Raw genomic sequence first — 21,705 nt, forward strand, 5'->3', positions numbered from 1 at the left:
TCGCGGAGCAGCGTCTCCAGAGTCTCAGACGGAGATTTGAAAAGGATACTCATTATAAGGATGAATACACTAAATGTGTAAACAACATGCTTGAACGAGGATATGCCGAGTTTGTGCCTGTAGATGAGTTGCACAAAGATGATGGAAAGGTGTGGTACATCCCTCATCATGGAGTGTATCATCCCACAAAGGGCAAATTAAGAGTTGTATTTGACTGTGGAACAACTTATAAAGGAGCATCATTGAACAGTCAGCTTCTACAGGGACCTGATCTCACAAACTCGCTGGTTGGGGTTCTGATCAGATTTAGACAAGAGCCTGTTGCATTAATGGCGGACATTGATTCCATGTTTCACCAAGTGCACGTCTCAGAAAAACATGTCAACTTTCTCCGTTTCCTGTGGTGGCAACATGGCAACACTTCAAGGTCTGCACAGGAATGCAGGATGAAAGTGCATTTGTTTGGAGCTGTATCTTCGCCAAGTTGTGCAAATTATGCTCTACAGAGAACTGCAGATGATAATGCACAACAGTTTCCAGCTGAAGTGGTTGATACAGTCAAAAGAAACTTTTATGTGGATGATTGTTTGAAATCTGTTGCTTCAGAAGAGGAGGCAGTGCACATGGTGAAGAGGCTGACAGATATCTGCGCTAAAGGAGGATTTAAGCTTTCAAAATGGATCAGCAACAGTCGCACAGTGCTCATGTCAATCCCAGAGGAAAGAAGAGCAAAGGAAATTAAGGATCTGGATTTGGACACAGATCAACTTCCAGTTGAGAGAGCACTGGGTTTACAGTGGTGCATAGCAACAGACAAGTTCCAGTTCAGAACCTCCCTGCAGGACCGTCCAACAACCAGAAGGGGCATTTTGTCTGTGGTCAGCTCACTGTATGATCCTTTGGGAATCTTGTCTCCCTTCAGTATGCCAGCTAAACTGTTGCTACAAGAGCTTTGCCGACAAAATTTGAAGTGGGATGAAGTTATTCCCCACTCTCTTTCCCAGCGGTGGCGTGATTGGCTGGAGGATCTCCAGCTGATTTCAAAGTTTAAAGTGGAACGTTGCATTAAACCAAATTGCTTTGGAAGACCAGGCACAACTTCATCATTTTTCTGATGCAAGTCAAGATGGGTATGGAACGGTGTCATATTTAAAGTTGGAAAAGAATAACGTCACGCATGTTGCTTTTATCCTGGGAAAGGCTAGAGTTGCTCCTCTCAAGCAAACTACAATTCCCAGGTTGGAATTGACGGCTGCAGTTCTTGCAGTTCGGGTGGACAGGCTTCTGCAAAAGGAGCTGCAAGTCAGGTTGGAAAAATCAGTTTTTTGGACTGATAGCACAACAGTACTGAAATACATCTCCAATGAAACCAGAAGATTCAATACTTTTGTTGCAAACAGAATTGCTGTTATTCGGGAAGCAACAGATGTGAATCAGTGGAGATACGTTTCTTCTAAGGAGAATCCTGCAGATGACGCATCCAGAGGTATGAGAGCTGGGGATCTCCTCAAATGTAGGAGATGGATAAAAGGGCCAGAATTTCTCTATGAGTCAGAAAAGGAATGGCCTAAACTGGATGTGGAGTACAGTGTAATTTCTGCAGATGACCCAGAGGTCAAAAGGGACCTGACAATGAATGCCATTGTGAGAGAATTACAAAATCCTACCAGCTATTTTATCCTCTACTTCTCGTCTTGGGCAAAACTTAAAATCTCTGTAGCCTGGCTTTTAAAGATGAAAGAGGTCTTGGTGTTGTTGGCACAGAAGAGGAAAGAGTTGCTTGCTGCAGGTTTGAATAAGAATGATCCGGAAGGTCAGAAAGAAGTGGAGATAAGAATGGAAAGATTTAAGACCACTTTGAAGAAAGGAAATCTCACTCCAGAAGACTTGGCAAAGGCAGAACAAGCTATTCTTCAATATGCACAACAACAGAAATTTACGACTGAAATGGCTTTAATCCGCAATGGCCTCAAAGGAGTCTCTAAGGGAAATTGGCTCTACAAACTTGATCCAGTGTTGGATGCAGGAATCCTCAGAGTGGGTGGCCGATTGAATAAAGCAGCCATGCCTATGGAATTAAAGCATCCTGTAATTTTGACAAAAGATATGCATGTGTCAACACTGATTTTACGCCATATCCATCAAAGGTTGGGACATGCAGGAAGAGCACACATGTTGTCAAAACTAAGACAAAATTACTGGATATTAAATGCAAATTCTGCTGCCAGGAAAATTATCTCTCGTTGTATCACGTGTAGACGCAACAGAGGAAAGTTTGTTGAACAAAAGATGGCGGATCTGCCTGAAGAGAGAGTCCTGCCAGACATAGCTCCATTCACAAATGTTGGAGTGGACTATTTTGGACCTATAAGTGTTAAAAGAGGACGAAGTCTCCTTAAAAGGTATGGAGTTCTTTTTACCTGTTTCACCAGTCGTGCAGTACATCTGGAGATTGCATGTACACTTGATACAGACTCTTGTATAAATGCTGTGAGGAGGTTCATCTGTAGACGAGGCCCAGTTACGACCATCAGATCTGATAATGCTACAAATTTTGTTGGGGCGAATCGAGAGTTGAAAGAAAGTTTGACTGAGCTGGACCATGCCAAAATTCAAAAGGCTTTTGTTCAGGATGGCATGAAATGGAACTTCAACATTCCAGCAGCCTCTCACCAAGGTGGTGTGTGGGAGCGTCTCATTCGTTCAATAAAGAATATTTTAGCCTCAGTTCTTAAGGAGCAAGTTCTGGATGATGAAGGACTCCACACAGTCTTCTGTGAGGTTGAAGCTATAATGAACGACAGACCCATTACTAAAGTTTCAGATGACTCAAATGATCTTGAAGCACTGACACCCAATCACTTGTTGTTGCTGAAAAATAAACCAGTTTTTCCACCAGGACTGTTTCATCCAAGTGATTTGCATGTCAGGAAAAGGTGGAAACAGGTACAGTACATGGCAGAGTTGTTCTGGAAGAGATGGCTTTCTGAGTACCTACCTTTGATGCAAGAAAGACAAAAATGGATGAGGACTAAAAGATGTCTTATACCTGGAGATGTTGTTTTAATTGCAGACGCTACAGCTCCAAGAGGATCATGGATGATGGCGAAAGTCTTAAATGTAAACCAGGATGCAAAAGGCTTGGTGCGTTCTGTGAGACTACAAACAAGGACCAGTGTTTTGGAAAGGCCAGTGACAAAACTTATTTTGCTACTGGAAGCCTCATCGTGAAGAAAATCATCAATGAAAATTAAGGATTTGTTTAAGGGAATAGCTCCTCCTTTTGGGACTTTAAAGTAATTGTGATAGTATGCACAATTAGGGGCCGGAGTGTTGGAGCTATTTGTTCTTTATTTTTTATTATTTTGAAATTAGTTAAAGTTTGTTAGTTTATTTATATTTTGGGGTTTATTTGTTGGTTAATATTTTGTTTTAAATGATTTGTTTTGTTTGTTGTTATTTTGTTAAATTAGTCAGTAAGAGCTGTAGGGCCATTTTGTTTCTATAAATAAAGAGACTGGTATAGGACCAGCATGCATTTGGGGTGGGCCTATGGTTTTGTTTTTTTTTTTGTTGTTTTTTTACCAGAGCAGGAGAAGCAGTAGGAAGGATCTTGTTATTGCTTGCCAAATGGATAAATAAACCAAAACTCTCAACTAAAAGGTTTGGACAATGGACTTCTTTTGCCTGCGTACGAAATATTACCTCAGTGCAGCAGTGGCTTGTGGACTTTAAGTTGTGGGACGTTTGATCATTCAAAAGTAAAGGAATTGCCACTACAATTAATAATCTAAATGACATAATAAAAGTGCTATGAATGCATTTCTGTTATAAGCTTTGAGTATCATGCTAAATAAAGTTAAGCAGTTGCGTTGAAAAAAAACAAAGAGGAAAAACTAGGGCACGGTCGGTCGCCTAAGTTCTCTCTGTGTCTCATGGGAGTTGTAGTCCATAAGTGGTGCACTTGATGAACGCAAAAATAATTGTTGTTTAAAACTTTAACATGACAGGTTTATACGTGTTTACTATCGCACACAGTAGCAAATATCCATTTAGCAGAGGATAAAGCCAGAGTACCTTCCTGTCGCCTTCCAGCTTTTCGGAAACTTTAATGAAAGACGATCTCGGAGTGGAGTGGAGCCCGGAAGCAGGGCGGGACCTCTGCTCTGTATAAACATGGCCGTTAAATCCTTTACAGCGTCAGGTACTGCGTTTGGCTGAATTAGTTAGACTTTGAGGAAGTCGGTAAGGTTAACTAAAACTGTAACAGGTGTAAAGAAAATGTAGACACGCAGCCAGTACGTCTTATCTTTTTTTTCCCTTAGTTTTTTTTTCTGTGCATGGGAGCGATATTTATAAACTTGATATAGTACTTTAAGCTAGCTAGCTAACACCGAGCTAACGCCGACGTCTCAGCGTCAACTTCTGTCAACTTTGTTCTGCCAGCCAGCCTCATCTGCTACTTGACTACTTCACAAAATGAAGGACTGCCGTCGCTTGCCCACAGTGTCTCAATGAATGTTTTACACACGGATATCTTGGATTTGCTCAGCTAAGGGCTGACCTAGAAACTTTCTCCAAGATTTTCCCTTGGATAGTTTTTATTATATTATTTTTAATATTACTGGCAGCAGGATATCGTTTGCCAGGCGTCCGTTTGGGAACGTAAATTACATAAACAATGTTTCCTGCCAAAGTCACGAAACCGACCTTCAAGTGTTATCTCCCTCCTGCTCAGGTATGTACGGGCTCATGATCGATAATGGTACAGCATATTTTGGTTAGCGCAGTAATTGCCTGGGTTGATTAACACTTTGTTAACTTGCTGTTCTACGTGTTTGCGCATTGTCAGATAAGTAACACATGAATTGCACATTAAGCATCCATGCCAGCGGAGGTATCTTCTTTCTGCAGCACCATCGTACCATAAAATAGGGAAGCACTTCACCACATTGCTTTTGCTTTACGGTTATATATGTCAAGTGAAAAGTCACAAGGTGGCACAAGCAAAGGAAAAAAAAGCCCCCCACCCATTTCTCGTATAAATTCGAGAAATGAAACCTTTAACAAACATACAGCTAATGTGCCACCATTTTGAAAAAGAGAAATAATTACCCAGCGGTTGGGCGTCTCATGTTTTGCCTACAGGTGTATGCAGCTCTAGACAGAGGGTAAGTGTTTGCTTACAGTCGCTGGCGGAGCAAACCAAATAAAACCAGTGCTTGTCTCTGAAAGGCCAACACAAACATTGTACAAGGGTTTTAAAGTGTTTTGTATCTGTGTGACTTAAAAAAAAGTCGCTGTTTTCAAGTACATAATAAGGATGGCTGTGCTCTTTTGATTACCGAGCTGGTGATGATAGTGTTTTTGTGTATCTTGATTATTTAAAACTGGGCATTTCACATTTTGGGTGAGGCTAGAAGTGATGCACTTAACAATAAAACTTCAGCAGGATGGCAGTTCTTCATCAAGTTGTACTTTGTTGTTGTTGTTGTTGTGGGGTGTGTGTTTTTTTGTTTGTTTGTTTGTTTGTTTGTTTGTTTGTTTTTTAAAGTAAGGTTTTGATCATTAAAAAAAAAAAACTTTTTTAATTTTGCTTTGTCAAGCATTTAAGCGCAGGGATCACCAAATGTTAGTTTTAAAATAAAACCATAACTGTGTATAATATGAGTATAAGCAGTAACATGTAGAAATTTTAGCCCAACGTGTAAAAGTAATTCCTGCAGCTGAAACTTAGTGTTTTAACCTCACATCCATTTACTCAATCTCAAAGAGTAGAGTTTTACTTTAAGCACACAGCCGTCCCGATACTAACAGACTGTCACAGCATCACAGGAAAGTTTTTAATAAGCATTTGCTGACAGCTGTACATGCTTGGTACCTAATTTTGTAAGCAGCAAAAATTAGGCAATGGTATTGTTACCTGGGGCATGTTGATGGTGTTTATGCAACAGTAATTTGCCAAAACAGCAACAGGATGTTCAGCTTGAATGCTAGGAGAGCACAGATTAATTTAAACTATGATTTGCGGGGTTCGGACATTGTAATAACACATTTGAACGGCAGGTTTTACTCTCTTACAGTGTAAAGATGCATAATTTTAATTGTTTATTAACTAATTAACTGTAGAGCTGGTAAATGACTAACTAAGATGTGGTGTATGTGTGTGTCTGTCTCCAGACTGATGTGAAGAATACAGTTGAAAAACCTCTTAAAAAGTTGGAGGCAAAGTTGCTTTCAGGTAAGTTTTTTTTTTCTGCATTAGAATAGTTGTCACTAAAATTTGTTTGATCACAGAGAAGTTAGTTTTCATGTTTACACGGTGTCTCATATTTTGCATTCATGAGTTGTGTGCTGTGTATAATCTGTGAATGAGCAGTTTTTCATTAACTAAAACGTTTTGTGCTTGGTTACAGAGGTTTACTGCTTTAAGCAGAGAGCAGGCAGAATTATCTAATAGTTATGCCTGATTATTTTTCTTAGTGACTTCAGAAATGTGAAATAGTTGGTCCAAAATGAATGAAAAATGAATGGTTTTGTTTCAATAGATGCAGATGAAAGAGACATTTTATCAAAAGCAGCTATTCTATTTCAGTTCACAGTACAAATTGATACCTTGGGTGTCTGTGAGAACTGAGCATAAGGTTCATGAAATGGAGAACTAGAATGAATGTTTCTGCTTTTTATTTTTTGTTTTATTCTAGTAAACTATTTGCAACACAGGGTCGGTGGTGCATTTCCTTAGACGGCTATCTAGTGTCAAAGTCTCAATACTTGACTATTAAAGTTTGTACAATGCCCACCGCAGACTGACTTACTGGTAATGGCTCCAGGCAGTTTTTTTTTTGCACATAGACTGTATATAAAAGACTGCCCCTCTTCTGGGTCTGAAAAGGGAAGGCGTTGTAGAAATGTCCTAAACTTGCAACCTGGTTGCTAGGAAACAAGATGACATACTACATGTGCAATGAAAGTTTTAATGAAGTCTTACTGTGCTTGTTCTTGTTTTTATCACAAGTGGGTCATTTTAGCCTTTTGGCACGTGGTTGATAGGCGATACGATTGTATCATAACATCTAGTCAACTGCACTGCAGCAGGTGCTCTGGCAGAAATTCCTCTTCATAACTATTTATAAACGTCACCCGAATGGTGTTTTGTCCTCTGTCAACATTTTTTTGTTAACAGGAAACAACAGCCTTTAAACTTAGAAGCTAAAGTGGATTCAGCTTAGGAATCTCAACCGTTCAAGATGTGCCTACTGATGCAAATATTATCATTACAATGGCAGACTGTAGTTGTATCATTAACTGAAACAGCAGGAAAGCCTTTAGTTTAGTAGTTTCAGTATTATCTGGGAGCTTGTGAGCCTTGTGGAAATGGCTTGTCATGCTCTTTGTATAATATACTGTAAACTGAGCCTAATTTTGGTTGCAAGTTTTTACTGTTTTGTTTTTTTTAATGAAGTTCTTCAGAGCTACTGTTTTTCATTTTCAGTCATGTGACATGTAAAATTGTAGTTTAATAAAGTGTAGGCTAATTTAGGTCACAAGTAAGATGACAGATTTAACTAACCTGATGTACTAGTTAGGAGGTAAGTGTGGTATTGCCTGAAGGCTGTTGGTTATTTCCCTTTTTGAATTGTGAGCAAGACAGACTAACAGGTTACATGATTAGCTTCCCTATTTTTAACTGTGCATTCTCAGTTGACTCCTCTGAGGCAGGGCTTTGAATTCGCCTCTAAAGAACTCCACCCTCTGTAACAGTTCTCATCTTTTTAAAATTTGCAGACCAACCTTTTATAGCTGGATTCACGTGAAGGTACAAAGTCTGCATTGCTCATGTAAATGGTGTATGAAAAATGCTGACCCATTTAGATATGGGAGAACTGAGGGTTACCGTCTCACTTGTTTTTTGCAGACATTTAAGAGGTGTGTGGAGAGAATTGGCTTTTAGCGCCAGCTTTTTAAATTGTTTAGTGTTTGCTTTAGAAGCACATCCTTTTGCAGTCATACATGAGAAACGTGATCAGATATGCAAGAGTGATCTCAGTATCTTGTTGGCTCAACTAATGTACTTTCTAAGGAAAGTACCCCAATGCTTGCTGTGTTTTTTGTTTTTTGTTTTTTTTTTTAATCATCGTTTGTAAAAACGTAAAGAAAATTGAAACGATGGAGACATCCTTTTGAGTATGAAGACATTTGCCCCTCCAAAATCCAGCGGTGGAGGGCCTGAGTTAACTCGAGTTCCATCAGTCATTGGGTCTAACCCTGATCTAAAACGTTAGTTTCTCATAAAGCATAATAATGTTAAGTATTTCTTTCTTGTACTCTTCCTTCCAGTATTATGAAGTACAATTAACCTTGTTAGACTGGGTGGACTTGCTTTTTAAATCTGATGTGACATCATTGTTAAAGCATGCAAAGACTTGTAAAAACGCAGATACTTTATTAAAGTCTTTACTTAGTAAGAAGTTAATAGCATTATTATAGCATTACTGCTGTCTACTTATTAGTTTGCGGTAAAGTTTGTGGGATTATTTTTAATTGATGTGTATCAGCATGCATTGGTGTACTTTGCAAGCTGTGACTATTTTCCTTCTGCACTGTCAGCAAAACCCAGATCTGAGCTACTGCTTCACCATCCATCTTAACATATCAAGTAGCAGTAGATGGGGAAAGTAGCTGCAAGAAATTGTAATGATTTTTATTTATACAAGAGCTATCATGCACGCACAGGCAAAAGAAAATGCACTCTCTGGATATTGTTTATAATTTACAATATATCACATGAGTACGGCTGTGAATAGAGTTTTCAGGTACTCGTCTTGATTAAAGTCCATGTTTTTATGACTCACCTGTGTCTGCGTATACTTCAAAGTCAGCATTGTTTGACTTGTGATATGATTGTTTCATTTTCCCTCTTCTCTAATTTATCTAGGTCAGCTTAAGTATTCAGGCTTCTTTGCTTTCCTTTGTCCTCCTCTGATGGCCATTCATAATTTAACTTAAAGGTTGTGTGGAAATTTTTTTGCAGTGTTAATCTTTCCCAGTATAAGAAGCATAGAAAATGATTGTGTAATTAAAATTTTAAGCAAGGTCTGCATGTATAATTATAAGTTCAAGAGATGGTATATGCAATTATGGAGTATGCATTTTGTCCAGAAAAGTATTGTCAGAATTTACTGTTTATGAATGTATGTAAATATAAAGCATAAATAAAACAGTTTGATGCTGTATTGCAACATGATACCTTTCTAAATTGATGTCAGTATAGTGGAAATACACAAGCTGTTTTTTGGACTTCCTTTGAGTTTCCAATTTTTGTTTTCTACTTGTTTCTTTGAATTGCAGCAATAACCTTTGGATTTACACTGGTCTTTTTGCTCATTTATTTGTCACTAGGTGAGATAGTAGTTAATGAGGTGAACTTTGTGAGGAAATGTATCAGCACTGAAAACAACCAAGAAGGCCTTTGGGGGAAGCTGATATGTACCAACTTTAAGGTGTCCTTCATTCCTCAGGACACTTCACCAAAGCAGGTATTTGAGTGGATTTCTTAGTAGCAGTTAAGCTATTTAGAGGAAAAATAGTGTGAAAATTCATTTTTGAGGTTCTTAAGAGTACCTAATGTTCGTTTGTCTTTTGTTTGTTTGTTTTTTAAGGGGGGGGGGGGGGGCAAATTTCAATTATATATTTAGATGTGATATATGTTAGTATCGCCAGCACCATGCTGCAGAATAGATTGAATACTGTTACTTTACAGCCTTCTTTCAAAGAGGAAGGAAAACTCGTGTACTTTCCTGCTCTACATTGTCAGTGATATCGCACAAGAAGTGAGAGAACAGACGTCATTTCCACCTATGTGGCAGATTGGCGACTTGATAAGAAAATGGAACTGGATCATTGCTTAGTCTGGGAAAGTTAACTCAATATATCAAACAGCCTTTTAAGACCGTTTTCAGTTAGTTTTGGGGGCTAATACATTTTCTGCAACACATCAAACCTACTTTTTTGTTTTTCTCCTTTCACTACAGAAGTCCACGTTGTCCCACCTGCTGCTCGGAGAGCATGACATCCCCCTGACCTGTCTGGAGCAAGTAGTAACAGGTATCTCATTACAATTCCAAATTTTAGGGAAAGAATTTTAAGGAAAAGCTTTGATATTCTTTTTTTTTGTGAGGAAAATATTCTTGGAATTCCTTGAGCCCAAATGAAATGTCTTGAAATCCCATTAGAGCACAGAATGTGAAATTTATTAATGATGTTAGGCCATCATTTTGTGCATTTGGCAACTGTGTGGTCACAAACACAGAAGCTTTGCCCACTCATTGTATAGGAGCACCTAGTGTCATTCCCTTTTTCCTGGTCAGTGATCTGATAGCAAATGATCTCATGGCTAATGCAGTGTTTAGCAACAATGCTACCCAGCTTAGGATTAGCTTTGTTTATATATCTCACTGCAGTCCATTGCTGACACTGTGAGGGTGTCTGTCCAGAACAAGGTTTATTGTGTTATGAGAGTTTGTTTTACCCAGCTTGTTTTTGAGCTGTATGACCTCGGCATCTAAGGACACTATCACTGTGGGACAAGAGCAAATATAAGGGCATCGGGAATAAAATAAGACCTTAATGCTGGTTCACTTATAAAATCAAATACTGGTATAAAATTAACTGCAGACATGCACTGTGATAGATGTGACAAAATGCTGTCAGCAGCACCGATGGTACAACAACACAGCGTCCCAGCACTACCCACAGGGCAGCCAAATAAAAATATCTGAATAAAATACAAATCTGAGCAGTTAAAAAGAAAGAGATGCATATATTTAATGAAATCTGGTCTTTTGTCATTATTTAATCTGAATATTGTGTCAAATCATTGTGATTTGCTCGACCCTGTTCCTCTTGTCATTATGCCATCAGTGTCATCATGCGGCAATATAAAGTAGTGACTTTAATAAGTTAGGTTGCTGAGGAAAGTAGTTCAAACGGCTTACATGGTGCTGTTGTATTATAGGAGAATGAGTACTATTAGAATCCAACTAAAGTTAGCATGCCCAGCTAATCAGGCTAAATTGTTTTAACCATGTTTGTTAGGTTCTTCATAAGAATCTAGTGAAATAAGCACAGTAGAACTCCATAACAATTAATTAAATCAAAGAGGCAGCAACAGAGACAGGAGAGAATGGGGCCAAAGTTTACCAAGTATCAAGTGTTGTCCTTCATTAGCAGTACACTCCACAGAATAGTAAATTTTTGGAAATTCAGTCATCAAAAATTTGTTTTCTTTTTAAGTTTTGTGTTTATTCCTTTCAGTGAATGATACAAAGGGAAAGAAGAAAGTATTGGGCTCCAACCAGAAGCTGAAGTTCAACCCCACTGAGCTCATACTGTACTGCAAAGACTTGCGCATGATACGGTTCTGTTTTGAAGAAGCTGGACCTGAAAGTGCCAGAAAGGTCAGTGAAACAGAAACATCTGCATGCTTTGAGTCAGAATGCCCATTTAAGCTGTTTAGGAGACTTTACTGGGTACATAATGCTAGTTTAGACCCCACACTGACATGTGACCCAAAAGTTTGATATAGTGGATTGAGGTCTGGGGACTACGTGGGCCTTTTGTCTGCAGAAAGGGCATGTTTTATTGTGGGTACATCGTGGTCAACATTAGGACTTGGCTAGGATGTGGCATCTAAATGAAGCTTGGTTGATGCTGTGGGGCCTGAATGGTTTCAAGAGAAATGTCTCCCTCATCATTACACCCCTACCCTCAACTGGGATTGTTCATACAATGCAGGGTTGAATCACACATATTAAAAAAAAAAAAAAAAAAAAAAAAATTCTGATTGTACTATCTGTCACAGAGACTCATTGGACCAGGTACCAGGTTTTGTTTGAAAGGATTTTAGACCCCCCCCCCCCCCCCAGTATTATTTTCATGAAGAGTGATGGACATGGGGATCTTGGGAATTTTGGCAATTGTAACATGGTTAAACATTTAAAGAGTTAATAAGCATTTGAACAGGGTACCTAATGAGACACTCTTAGTATTTATTTTCTCAGAGCAAACAGGAAATTGTGGGTGGATATTTGAAGTGCTAATAAGTTATATACAGTAACCAAACAGGATATTGAAACTACTATTAAACTATGATAATACTGAACAACTGTGCATCATATCAGTGATATGTTGGTAGTGACGGTAGCAGCATTAAGAAAATGAGCAATGGCTACCTCATTTCCCACATTCACCATTTTCACCAAAGTTTACTGCAAGTAAAACTTTGACTTGTCACATTAATGTAGGTGTCAGATTTAAACAGTTGTTCTTTAATCATAGCCTTTAATCTTTAATCATAGTTCTTTAATCATTCTTTAATCAAGCCTATAAATGTATGCCTTGTATCTGAATAACTATTTAGAAATAACCTTTTGGTTTTCTAGTCTTCGATTTAAACGTTGGTTATTGTTGACCAAACGTTTTCTTTCCCATACTGACTACATACCCACATTGAGTTTCAAGTTATGACCACATCCTCTGTGACAGCAATATTTATATTAGACCAGGTTTTCTGTGTTTCTTTGTCAGCCTCCGTTAGAATAGGAACTTCTCAATTAGCATATTTGCTGAAGGTACAATACGAAAGGACCCTGAGAACAATACTCAGTCAAAGCAGAGGAAGCAGAATTTGATCCTGATTGTAGGAACGACTGGCAGTGTAACTCTGACTCATCTCCTGCACAGAGAACAGATGGTTCATTATTGATGCCCAGCTCATTTAGTAGAGCTACAGTTTGGTAGGCACCAAGTAGGCCCAGAAGCACAGTTGTGGAAATATACATGTTCTGTTTAAGGTTGATTATGTATAGAGCACTAAAATTAAAAATGTCTCCCCTCCTGCACTCCTTGTGAGCTTATTTATGGACACCATGTATGTAATTACAGCGTAAAACAGGACTCGGTTCTTTTTCTGACATATGGAATTATGCCAGCCTATAATGGCCCATTTTGCCATAGGAAATTACAGAGTGTGGAGCAGCCTTTGTATCCGCACACACACACACACACACGAGGACAGACGCACGCACTTGTTCTGTGCCCTCTAGTATCATTCACAGCTTTAGCTCTGAATGACTTGCTTTGTATGACTAAAGTTGAGCCTCACAGAGATTCAGCTCTGAACTCAGAGCACTAGAATGTGTGTTAGACATTTTCTACCCCAGGGTTGACTGCTTGTGTTGCTATTATTTAAAAAAACATGCCTCTGAGTTAATGTTAGCACTTGGATAAACCTGGACTGGGAAGTTATGATGAAACCTAATCTGCCTTGACAATATTTATTATACCTCTCACTTCTACTTCTTTTGTACTGCATATCCCATAGTACTTAGTAGTTCTCTTTTTTAATTATAGGTTTGCCTGGCTATTGCCCACTACTCTCATCCAGCTGATCTTCAACTGCTGTTTGGCTTTGAGTATCAAGGACGGCGATACCATGAATCTAAAGGTAACGCCTGTGGATTGCTATAGTTCTTTCACTGTTTGTAAAAGACCTGCCATATTATTTGAAAGTGATAAATGTTTTAATTCCATGTATAAATAAGTGTATATGTTTTTTGTTTTGTTTTTCTCTCAGAGGAACGAGTCAATGGTTCCACCCCGAGAGGATTACAGACCCCCATTTTTGACCGTTCCTCTGATTGGGATCGGGAAATCAAGAGAACGAATGCTTCAGAGTGGAGAGTGTGCTCCATCAACCAGAGTTATACCGTCTCATCAAGGTTTTTATTTCATGCATTCAGTCCTACTTGTTACAAACTTCTTTTAAAATCATTTTTTTGATGACATGTGACATAATGTGCCTTTTCCACACTATATTGAGGTACCTGACAAGAAAAACAAAAACTAACATGTCAGTCTGGTTTTGACAAAACAGTCTATTCATCTCAGTTCAGCAGCATTATCGCCAGAGATGGTTTCAAAGCATAGACAGTATATGGTCGTAGCCAGAGTGATATTGCCCTTTAGTAAGCCTGGAGAAGAGCGTCTTCACTGTTGTCATCTTGGTAGTTTTGTAATAGGACATGACGACAAAGGAGTGGCTCTGACTTGCACTGGCTAAAAACTTAGTTTACATGTCCTGTGACTGGAAAATCCTCCCTTTTGACTCTGTGATTTTTCAAAATGAACTTCATGTTTTATTCAGTATAACTGGAGACTAGCCATTGAGTTGTCAAGAAAGTTTTCAAGATCACAGAGGAAGGGAGCCAAATTCTGTTTTCAGTCAACTATTATAAAATCTAGTCTTTTAACCAAAGGAGTCGCCCCCTGGTGTTCATTACAGAGGATCAATTATTCACCAAGACAAACACACAACATGGGCCTGAAATAATCCAAAGCGATAGCAAAACAGTTCCAGTCCTTACAAGCTTTCACATTTATACTATACTACTTGAGAAATTTAATAGACCACCTGTCATAAAACCAAGAAAAATAATTTATTTAAAAGTAAGAATGACATTGTTGTTTATTTGGCAATTGACAGACTGAAGTCCCATTTTTATACCCAGATTTAAGCCAGCACGCTGGACTTCTCTGCAGAGTCATCAAGTGTAATATTCAACCACTAAAACTAATTTTTCTTTTCAGAAATATGGGTAAATAATTGTAATTTGTCATCTAAAAAGTGCTTCACCTTTTTCTGCTTCTTTATAAAACTGTAAATGACATAATTCAAGTATATAACAATAATTGTAGTTTAACATTAAAAATATGATTTTAATAAAAGGGCTTGCACATATCGGTTGATTAGAAACATAAACAAATATTTTGAGATGTTGTTTTTTTCCAATACTATTAATTTAGGGCATCTGTGCCATATACCTTTATTAGATGGTGGTCTAATAAATTTGTTAACCACTTATACCTTTTATTATTATTTTTTTTTTCACTCTGTTTTGGGTTAGTGTCTTAGTTGTTATTTACTTAATCCGCTTTAAATGAAGTCTTGTGTTTGTTTCATGTGTTAACACCAGTCTCTCTCTCTCTCTTTTTTTTTTTTTTTCTTTTTTCTTTTCTAGTCTTCCAGAGCACATTGTAGTCCCGTCATCTCTGACAGATCAAGATCTGATGCAGTATGCATCATCATTCACTGATCGTCGCATCCCTGTGAGCATCTACACTCTAACAGAGCGCACGTTTATCGGAAGTCTCCAATAAACGTTATGCTTCCAAATATAATTTCCATTTAGGTCATTATTTAACCTGCAGTGTTTTTTTTTTCAGACAAAGCGCAGGCCCACCAATGGAGTTATCCCACTTATTGTTTAATTTAACTGATCAGAGCCTCACTATTACTTTGTTGCTGATCAGTGACTGTTTAATTAATGTCTGTTTTTTGCAGATGTGGTGCTGGAGTCACTCCAATGGGAGTGCTCTTGTCCGGATGGCCAGCTTAACTGATCCATTACAGCTAAAGAAGACTGAGCAGAAGTAAGACTATTCAGATTCAGAACCTAAATTGAAAATGATTTTTTTTTTTTTTAATAACTCTAGCAGATTTTCAGCTCTCAGTCCATTAAGAAAGTGCTACTTTAGGAGAAGGAAATACAAGTCTGAACATTCAGTTTCTGCTCAGGTTTTTGATATTTAAATTGTTTACATTAGTCAAGTGTGCATCTTGTCATCACTGTCTGTGGTGTTGTGTTGTAGAATCTTTGCCGCTATCACAAAAAGCCACCCACAGCGCAATGAACCGTTTAGATCGGATCTGGACAAGAGTCTGCCTTCTATCCTGGACATCCAGAGCGCATTTGTTAAACTGAGGCAGATATGTATCCTAGGTGAGCTCCACTGCAGCTTATAAAAGCAGTGTAATTCAATGCTCTGCTGAAAAAATGCAGGAGACTTAATGGCATTGGCGTGTACAGTTTTATACATATAAACGTACTAATGTTTTTTATTGTGCAGATCCGTTTGAGGAGTCTGAGGAGAGGTGGCTTTCAACCATTGAAAACTCTCGATGGCTTGAATATGTCAGGTATGTAAACAAGCTGACAGTGCATGACTGTGCATTGTAAACTCAAGAGGGTCATATAAAATTTTAAAGGGACAAATTTAAAGTGCGCCATAAGGCTGCATGTTTGTAGAGTCACAGTTAAATCTAGAATATAGGATTAAAAGGTGCTTTTTAAAATGATTTCTTTACACTTTCATGTTTGCACAGGATTATTTAGATGCAGAAAAGACTAAAGGTATGATAACGGTTGACAATAAATATCAATGCAGTTAACATGTTTGTTTCTTTTGTGACCAAAGGGCCTTTTTAAAACACTCTGCTGAGATGGTCTATCACTTAGAGGGAGGGAATTCCTCTGTCATTCTTCAAGGTAAACTCTTTTTGAGCCTTATTTTGTAGCCTTCACTCCTGCATGTGGAGTTATGTTTTTCGATCATTTATTATATTACAGCTAAGTTTTTCTTAAAATGTACAATAATATGCATTTAATGTATCAGTGCCACATAAGAGTCTGTGACTTATTACTCCTTTGTTCTGCACCTGCACAGAAGAGGAAGACCGAGACCTAAACTGTGTAGTATCCGCATTGATGCAGCTCATGTTGGACCCTCGCTATCGCAGCCTCATTGGCTTTCAGAGTTTGGTGCAGAAGGAGTGGGTGATGGCTGGCCATCGCTTCTTGGACAGATGCAACCACTTGAAGAAAAATGACAAAGAGGAGGTACTTGATTAATGTAATTTAAATTAATCCAACTATTCAAGAGATGTGACTTGACACCCCTGCTTCCTGCATCTGTTTGTTTGTTTTTTTTGTTTGTTTGTTTTATGGGTAAAGTCCCCACTGTTCCTGTTGTTCCTGGACTGCGTGTGGCAGATTATGAACCAGTACCCAGCAGCATTTGAGTTCACAGAGACCTATCTGACAGTACTGAGTGACAGCATGTGGATCCCACTGTTCAGTACTTTCCTGTTCAGTTCATCCAAGCAGCGTGCCCAGCACTTGATGGTGAGGGATAGATTAATGTTTATGTATGCACTTGATCTGGATAAATGTAATCATCAGTGGAAATGCCATAATGAGCAGTAAATGCAACTGTGTGTATGTTTGTGAGAGAGGTCTGTCTGTGGAAAAATAAATAAATGAAGAGGAATAATGAATTGGAAATGAATAGAAAAGAAGGAAAGCATAACTTGAGGATGTGTCACTGAATGCTTCAGACTGTAATTTCCTTCTGTTCGTGCCAGATAATTGACAGGAAAGAGTACAACAAAAAGAGAGGATAACATTTAACTTGTGGTCAAGACAAAAGCAAGTTGTGGACCTTTCTTTTCTTTTTTCTCCTTCTTACTTTCATGTATTGAAACTGTTCCGCTTTGGAAGCTGCTTTTTATAGAGTATAGTAGTTCTTATTACGTACAGAGTCACAGGGTAACATTGTCTTTACTCTGCAGGACTTTGCCAAGCACAAAGCCATCCCTCAAGGAGAAGACCAGGTTGTGTATTTCCCTCCAGTTTGGGAGTGGTCACAGCAGTTCTCAACTAAAGATCAAACCCTCTTTAACAACCCCATGTATGTAGGCAAAGGAGCTGCCTGTGTTCAGAACGGTGAAGTGAAAACCTTCAAACGCAAGGTACGCAAAGCACTGAGGTTCACCAGTTTTCAGGATTCGAATTAGCACATTTACATGTGCATGGTCTCTCTCTCTCTCTCTCTCTCTTCTTTTTTTTTTTAACTGTCGTTAAGAGGTTGACATCTTAAGATTTTTAAAGTGGCAATTTTCTGACAGTCAGATTGTAATTACAGAATTCCTGTCATTTGAAGGGAAAGTTTCACAGAACTCAAAGAATGCAAATACAGTAGTCTCTCTTCCACTTATCTCTTATTTATAGAAGTCAAAGGACATGTAGGTAAATTTGTATCGAGTCACCTTTGTCCTCTGAAATATCTGTAGTAAATGTACAGAAGGTGGATTATTAAACAGAAAATATACATTTTAAATTGTCATTTTTAGAGTCTTTGCAGTACAGCCTGTCACAGAGAGAGTCAAAATAGTCTAATTCTCAGTGTTTCCTCTTTTTGTAGCAGAAAGCCTACAGTTCCACATTACGAGGGACGCCCACAAATCTGCGTAATGGGGTAAAGGGTGGGGAGGAGTCCCTGACCCGACGAAGCTCTCTAGCTAACGAGTTGAAGTCTGAGCTGACACCAGTGAAAGACTTAAGTCCATCTGAGCGCTTCTTCAAGGACTGGTTCTCTCGACCCGCTGACCTGCAGGGCCTGCTGATTCCCTTGCTCATGCCCTCTCATATGGCTTTTTGGAAGCTCTTCTTTCTCCGTTGGGTTCCTGAAGCCTGCATCTCCAAAGGAGGCCCAGTCACCACCTACCACAAGCTCTCCCAGCTGGTTGATGAAATTGAGATACTGCAGAGCCAACTCAGGCAATATAAGGGAACCAGTCCAGGCAACACACCACTCACCAGCTCAGGTGGAAACCCTACAGACCAACGGAGGATGTATTTTCAAGCCAGTTCTCCTGATGACCCCTCTACACCTCCAGAATGCCTTACATCTTCCTTTCCTTTCACCCCAACGGGCAACCTTTCCCGCCGCACTGTCCAAGGGACTCCCATTAGCAAATTTCTGAATGGTGCAAGGATCTGGCTCTCAACAGAGACTCTTGCTAATGACACCGTCTGAGGACGTAGGACTCACTTTTTTGAGCCTAGTACAGGTTTTTCTAACAACTAATCATCTTATTTTCTCTTACCTCTTTCTTAAATACCAAGAACTAAACTTAGAATTAGAAATATATGCCATTTTGGACTTATACTGAATTATTTATAAGCTAGAACTTGCGCCATTGATGCTGCATCCAAATCTGAGGTAATTTCTAGAGTAATGTCTGTAGCACTGAAAAATACAGTTGAGGAATTCAGTCTTGTAAGCACATCATTATTGGCCTTACCATGAGCTCTTGTATGACTGTGAAAGATCATAACTTTTAAGATGGATGTATTTTTATTTTTTGTCATCCATCTACTTAAAGAGTGCTTTTTAATACACCTTTTCTGACATTTACCTCTGATTTACTGTATGTTTTAAAGCAATAATGGAATGAGGTATATTTGTGATAGTGCTATGAGTTAAATTGTTATTTCTTTGAATTCTTATTGGTCAATAAGACGTCTCACTGAAATGGAGTAATGTTATATGAACTTTAAAGAAAAATTGCCCATTTAGTGTTGCAGCAGCAATGATGCTTTTCACTGAACACTGACTTCCAAGTAGTCAAGTTGCTTGTGCCTTCATGGAGATTTAATTGAAGATTATTTTTTTTAATTTATATTTCAGAAAGAGGAACAGAAAATAATACTGCTAACATGTATTATGCGTCAAAAAAAGATCTGCCTTGGTTGAATGTAATGGTTTTTTTGTTTTGTTTTTCCTCTTGCACAAACTTACTGCTGTTTGCTACAAGTACCCATATTTTAAGGGTTGTTTTTGTTTTCGGGTTTTTGCGATTGGTAGCAAATGGTGTGATTTCAGGGTCTAACTGTAGATTAACTCTATTTTTTTTTTTTTTTTTTTGAAGCAGCAATAAGGACCTGTATTTTTAGTCTGCGGGGAAATGGAGCTGTGAGGACTTCAATCTGTGGTAGATATTTCCTCTTTTCTTACAAAGCAGCTTTATTAAACTTAGAGGCCTTCTGGTAAGGCACCAAGGAGAAATTCTTCAGAATAATAGTAGCTGAATGGTAATTTTTTTTTTTTTCTTTCTTCAAAGTAAAGGGATGGACAGATGCTATGACTCAATCCAGTCCCTAGTTTGGTAAATGATGAATCAGATATCAGGCACGGAGTCCAAGCATTCAGAGAGCATGACACAGTTTCAGGGCAGCACATTAGCAAGAAGTCATCTGGTTACTGCAAAGCCTCATAAATGCATGTGCCTGTAATTTTGACTTTGCAGGGTTCAGTTGTAGAGAATGAAAAGTTTAAAAGCATGAACTGCACACACTGTTCAGCATACTGTATCCTTCCTCATTTCTCTTGATACATTTACTCTGCAGAGACTAATGGCAGCATTCGAAAACAAGAACTGAAGATGTAGTGCTAAACATGCCCCGCTGTTCTTTGTGCAACTGTGTGCTGTCTTGGCAAGTTTGGGGAAAATGTCATCATCAATGGCATCAGTAAAAGATCACTGTGTAATTCCTCTTTAAAATGTTAAAATGCCGTTTATTGTCAAACCCTTTGTCATTCGCAGTGGTCCTGCGATGCTGGATTGATCAGTTTCCAGTGATATGAGGGTTTTATTCTGCAATAACTAGTTCAGGTGTTTCTGTAGTGTATAATGTGAGTGCAAAACTGCTCTCCCAACTGCTATTAATTGCACAGTTTACTCAGTATATAGGATAGATTTGTTAAATATAATTTTTGGCAAATATTATAAATATTGTATATGCTTGAAAATTTCCAATTAATATTTTTGATTAATGGTACTAAATAACTTTTATCCTTGATTTAGTCTCTATATTTTATGAAGAGATATTTATATGCTGTGTTATTTTTCCACTAATTCACAATGTTGCACTCTGCTGTAAGTGTATGATGACCGTGCTTCTTCTGTGGCACCGTTTGATATCGATTAACAGCAGATGTATTTATTCAGATATGCAAATGTTCTCTAAGAGGGATGGAGCAGCTGCTGGACGTCCTCTGTGCCTTTTGTTTGTTTGTTTGTTTGTTTTTTGGGAAGATTGACCATTTTTGTAACTTTGTTCTAAATCTGTCGGCTTATCTTAGTTTTCTAAAACCTGTTGATTTGTACCAATTGTGTAAATTTAGTTAAATTTGGAGGTACTGCACTGAAGCTTTTTTTTTTTCATAACAGAAAATACAGCTCAAATATGTACTAGTAACCAATCATTACATAAGTTTGCAAATGAAACTGTGTTCTGGCTTTTCTATGACATGTTCATGACAATAATGTCTTTATCACAGCTAATTTGAAAGTATTTGTTGTGGCATGAAAATTACCAAGTTGATATTCATGGGGAAAAAATCCATTAATGCAAAATGAGGAAAACAAACCATTCCCCCCCCCCCCCCCCCCCCCCCCAACAAACACCTGCTGGTTACCAATGGACACAAAAACTTTGAGTCCTCAAGTAGAATAAAAAAGAGCTGCCTAAGAGCCAGCGCATTTACCATCCTCGGTATGGTGTCATTAGTTATACATGGATTTTAAAGACTTTATCTTAGTAGGATACATTCATAGATTTGTTATAAACCCTTTTAACATTATTTGTTTATTTTATTTATTTATTTATTTATTTAGGACAGTGCATGTTAATGAACATAAATGTAAAAAAAAAAATTACATGAATGTAAACATACCAGATTATAGCCAAGGGCTAATTTCCATCTGTTGTCCTTAAGCATAAAAATAGACATAATAATTCATAAAAATTCATCATTCATTCATAATACATTGTTGATCAACTGTTGATCAACAGATAGCAGAGGTCAAACACATTAGGTTGTCAAATAACATTATTTTATGTAGCACTAATTACACTACACTTAATAGCATGTTGACATGGAGGCATTACATTTTTGTGTACTTCCATAACAATGAAACTAGTGTGTGAAATGGCACAGCTGGAATACAAAAGGAGAAAC

At 38.2% G+C, this 21,705-nt stretch overlaps 1 protein-coding gene across 2 annotated transcripts; it reads left to right on the forward strand.

Moving 5' to 3' along the window:
- The first annotated feature begins 4,149 nt into the window (after positions 1–4,149).
- Positions 4,150–20,971, forward strand: mtmr10 (myotubularin related protein 10). 2 transcript variants are annotated; one of them, XM_086287257.1, is made up of 16 exons: positions 4,150–4,738; positions 6,181–6,241; positions 9,403–9,539; positions 10,035–10,107; positions 11,317–11,459; positions 13,414–13,507; positions 13,637–13,781; positions 15,081–15,168; positions 15,404–15,492; positions 15,712–15,842; positions 15,970–16,039; positions 16,318–16,388; positions 16,567–16,739; positions 16,854–17,024; positions 17,471–17,650; positions 18,106–20,971. In XM_086287257.1, the coding sequence occupies exons 1-16, from the start codon at positions 4,682–4,684 to the stop codon at positions 18,715–18,717; spliced, it is 2,295 nt and encodes a 764-aa protein (XP_086143383.1). In that variant the 5' UTR covers positions 4,150–4,681; the 3' UTR covers positions 18,718–20,971. The 2 variants fall into 2 exon arrangements, with proteins under 2 accessions (XP_086143383.1, XP_086143382.1); XM_086287256.1 differs by having other exon boundaries at positions 4,151–4,738; positions 18,103–20,971.
- The last annotated feature ends 734 nt before the right edge of the window (positions 20,972–21,705 follow it).

This window comes from Aulonocara sp. 'chitande type north' Nkhata Bay, linkage group LG1 (assembly GCF_057382095.1).
Source record: "Aulonocara sp. 'chitande type north' Nkhata Bay isolate Kocher_YH1m ecotype deep benthic linkage group LG1, A_spYH_male_GT1.1, whole genome shotgun sequence".
NCBI classification, from domain to species: Eukaryota; Metazoa; Chordata; class Actinopteri; order Cichliformes; family Cichlidae; genus Aulonocara; species Aulonocara sp. 'chitande type north' Nkhata Bay.

Coding starts and splice junctions, on each gene's coding strand:
- mtmr10 (XM_086287256.1), top strand. CDS start 4,682: ATGTTTCCTGCCAAAGTCACGAAACCGACCTTCAAGTGTTATCTCCCT. Junction 9,540..10,034: donor AGGACACTTCACCAAAGCAG/GTATTTGAGTGG, acceptor CTTTCACTACAG/AAGTCCACGTTGTCCCACCT. Junction 11,460..13,413: donor GACCTGAAAGTGCCAGAAAG/GTCAGTGAAACA, acceptor TTTTAATTATAG/GTTTGCCTGGCTATTGCCCA.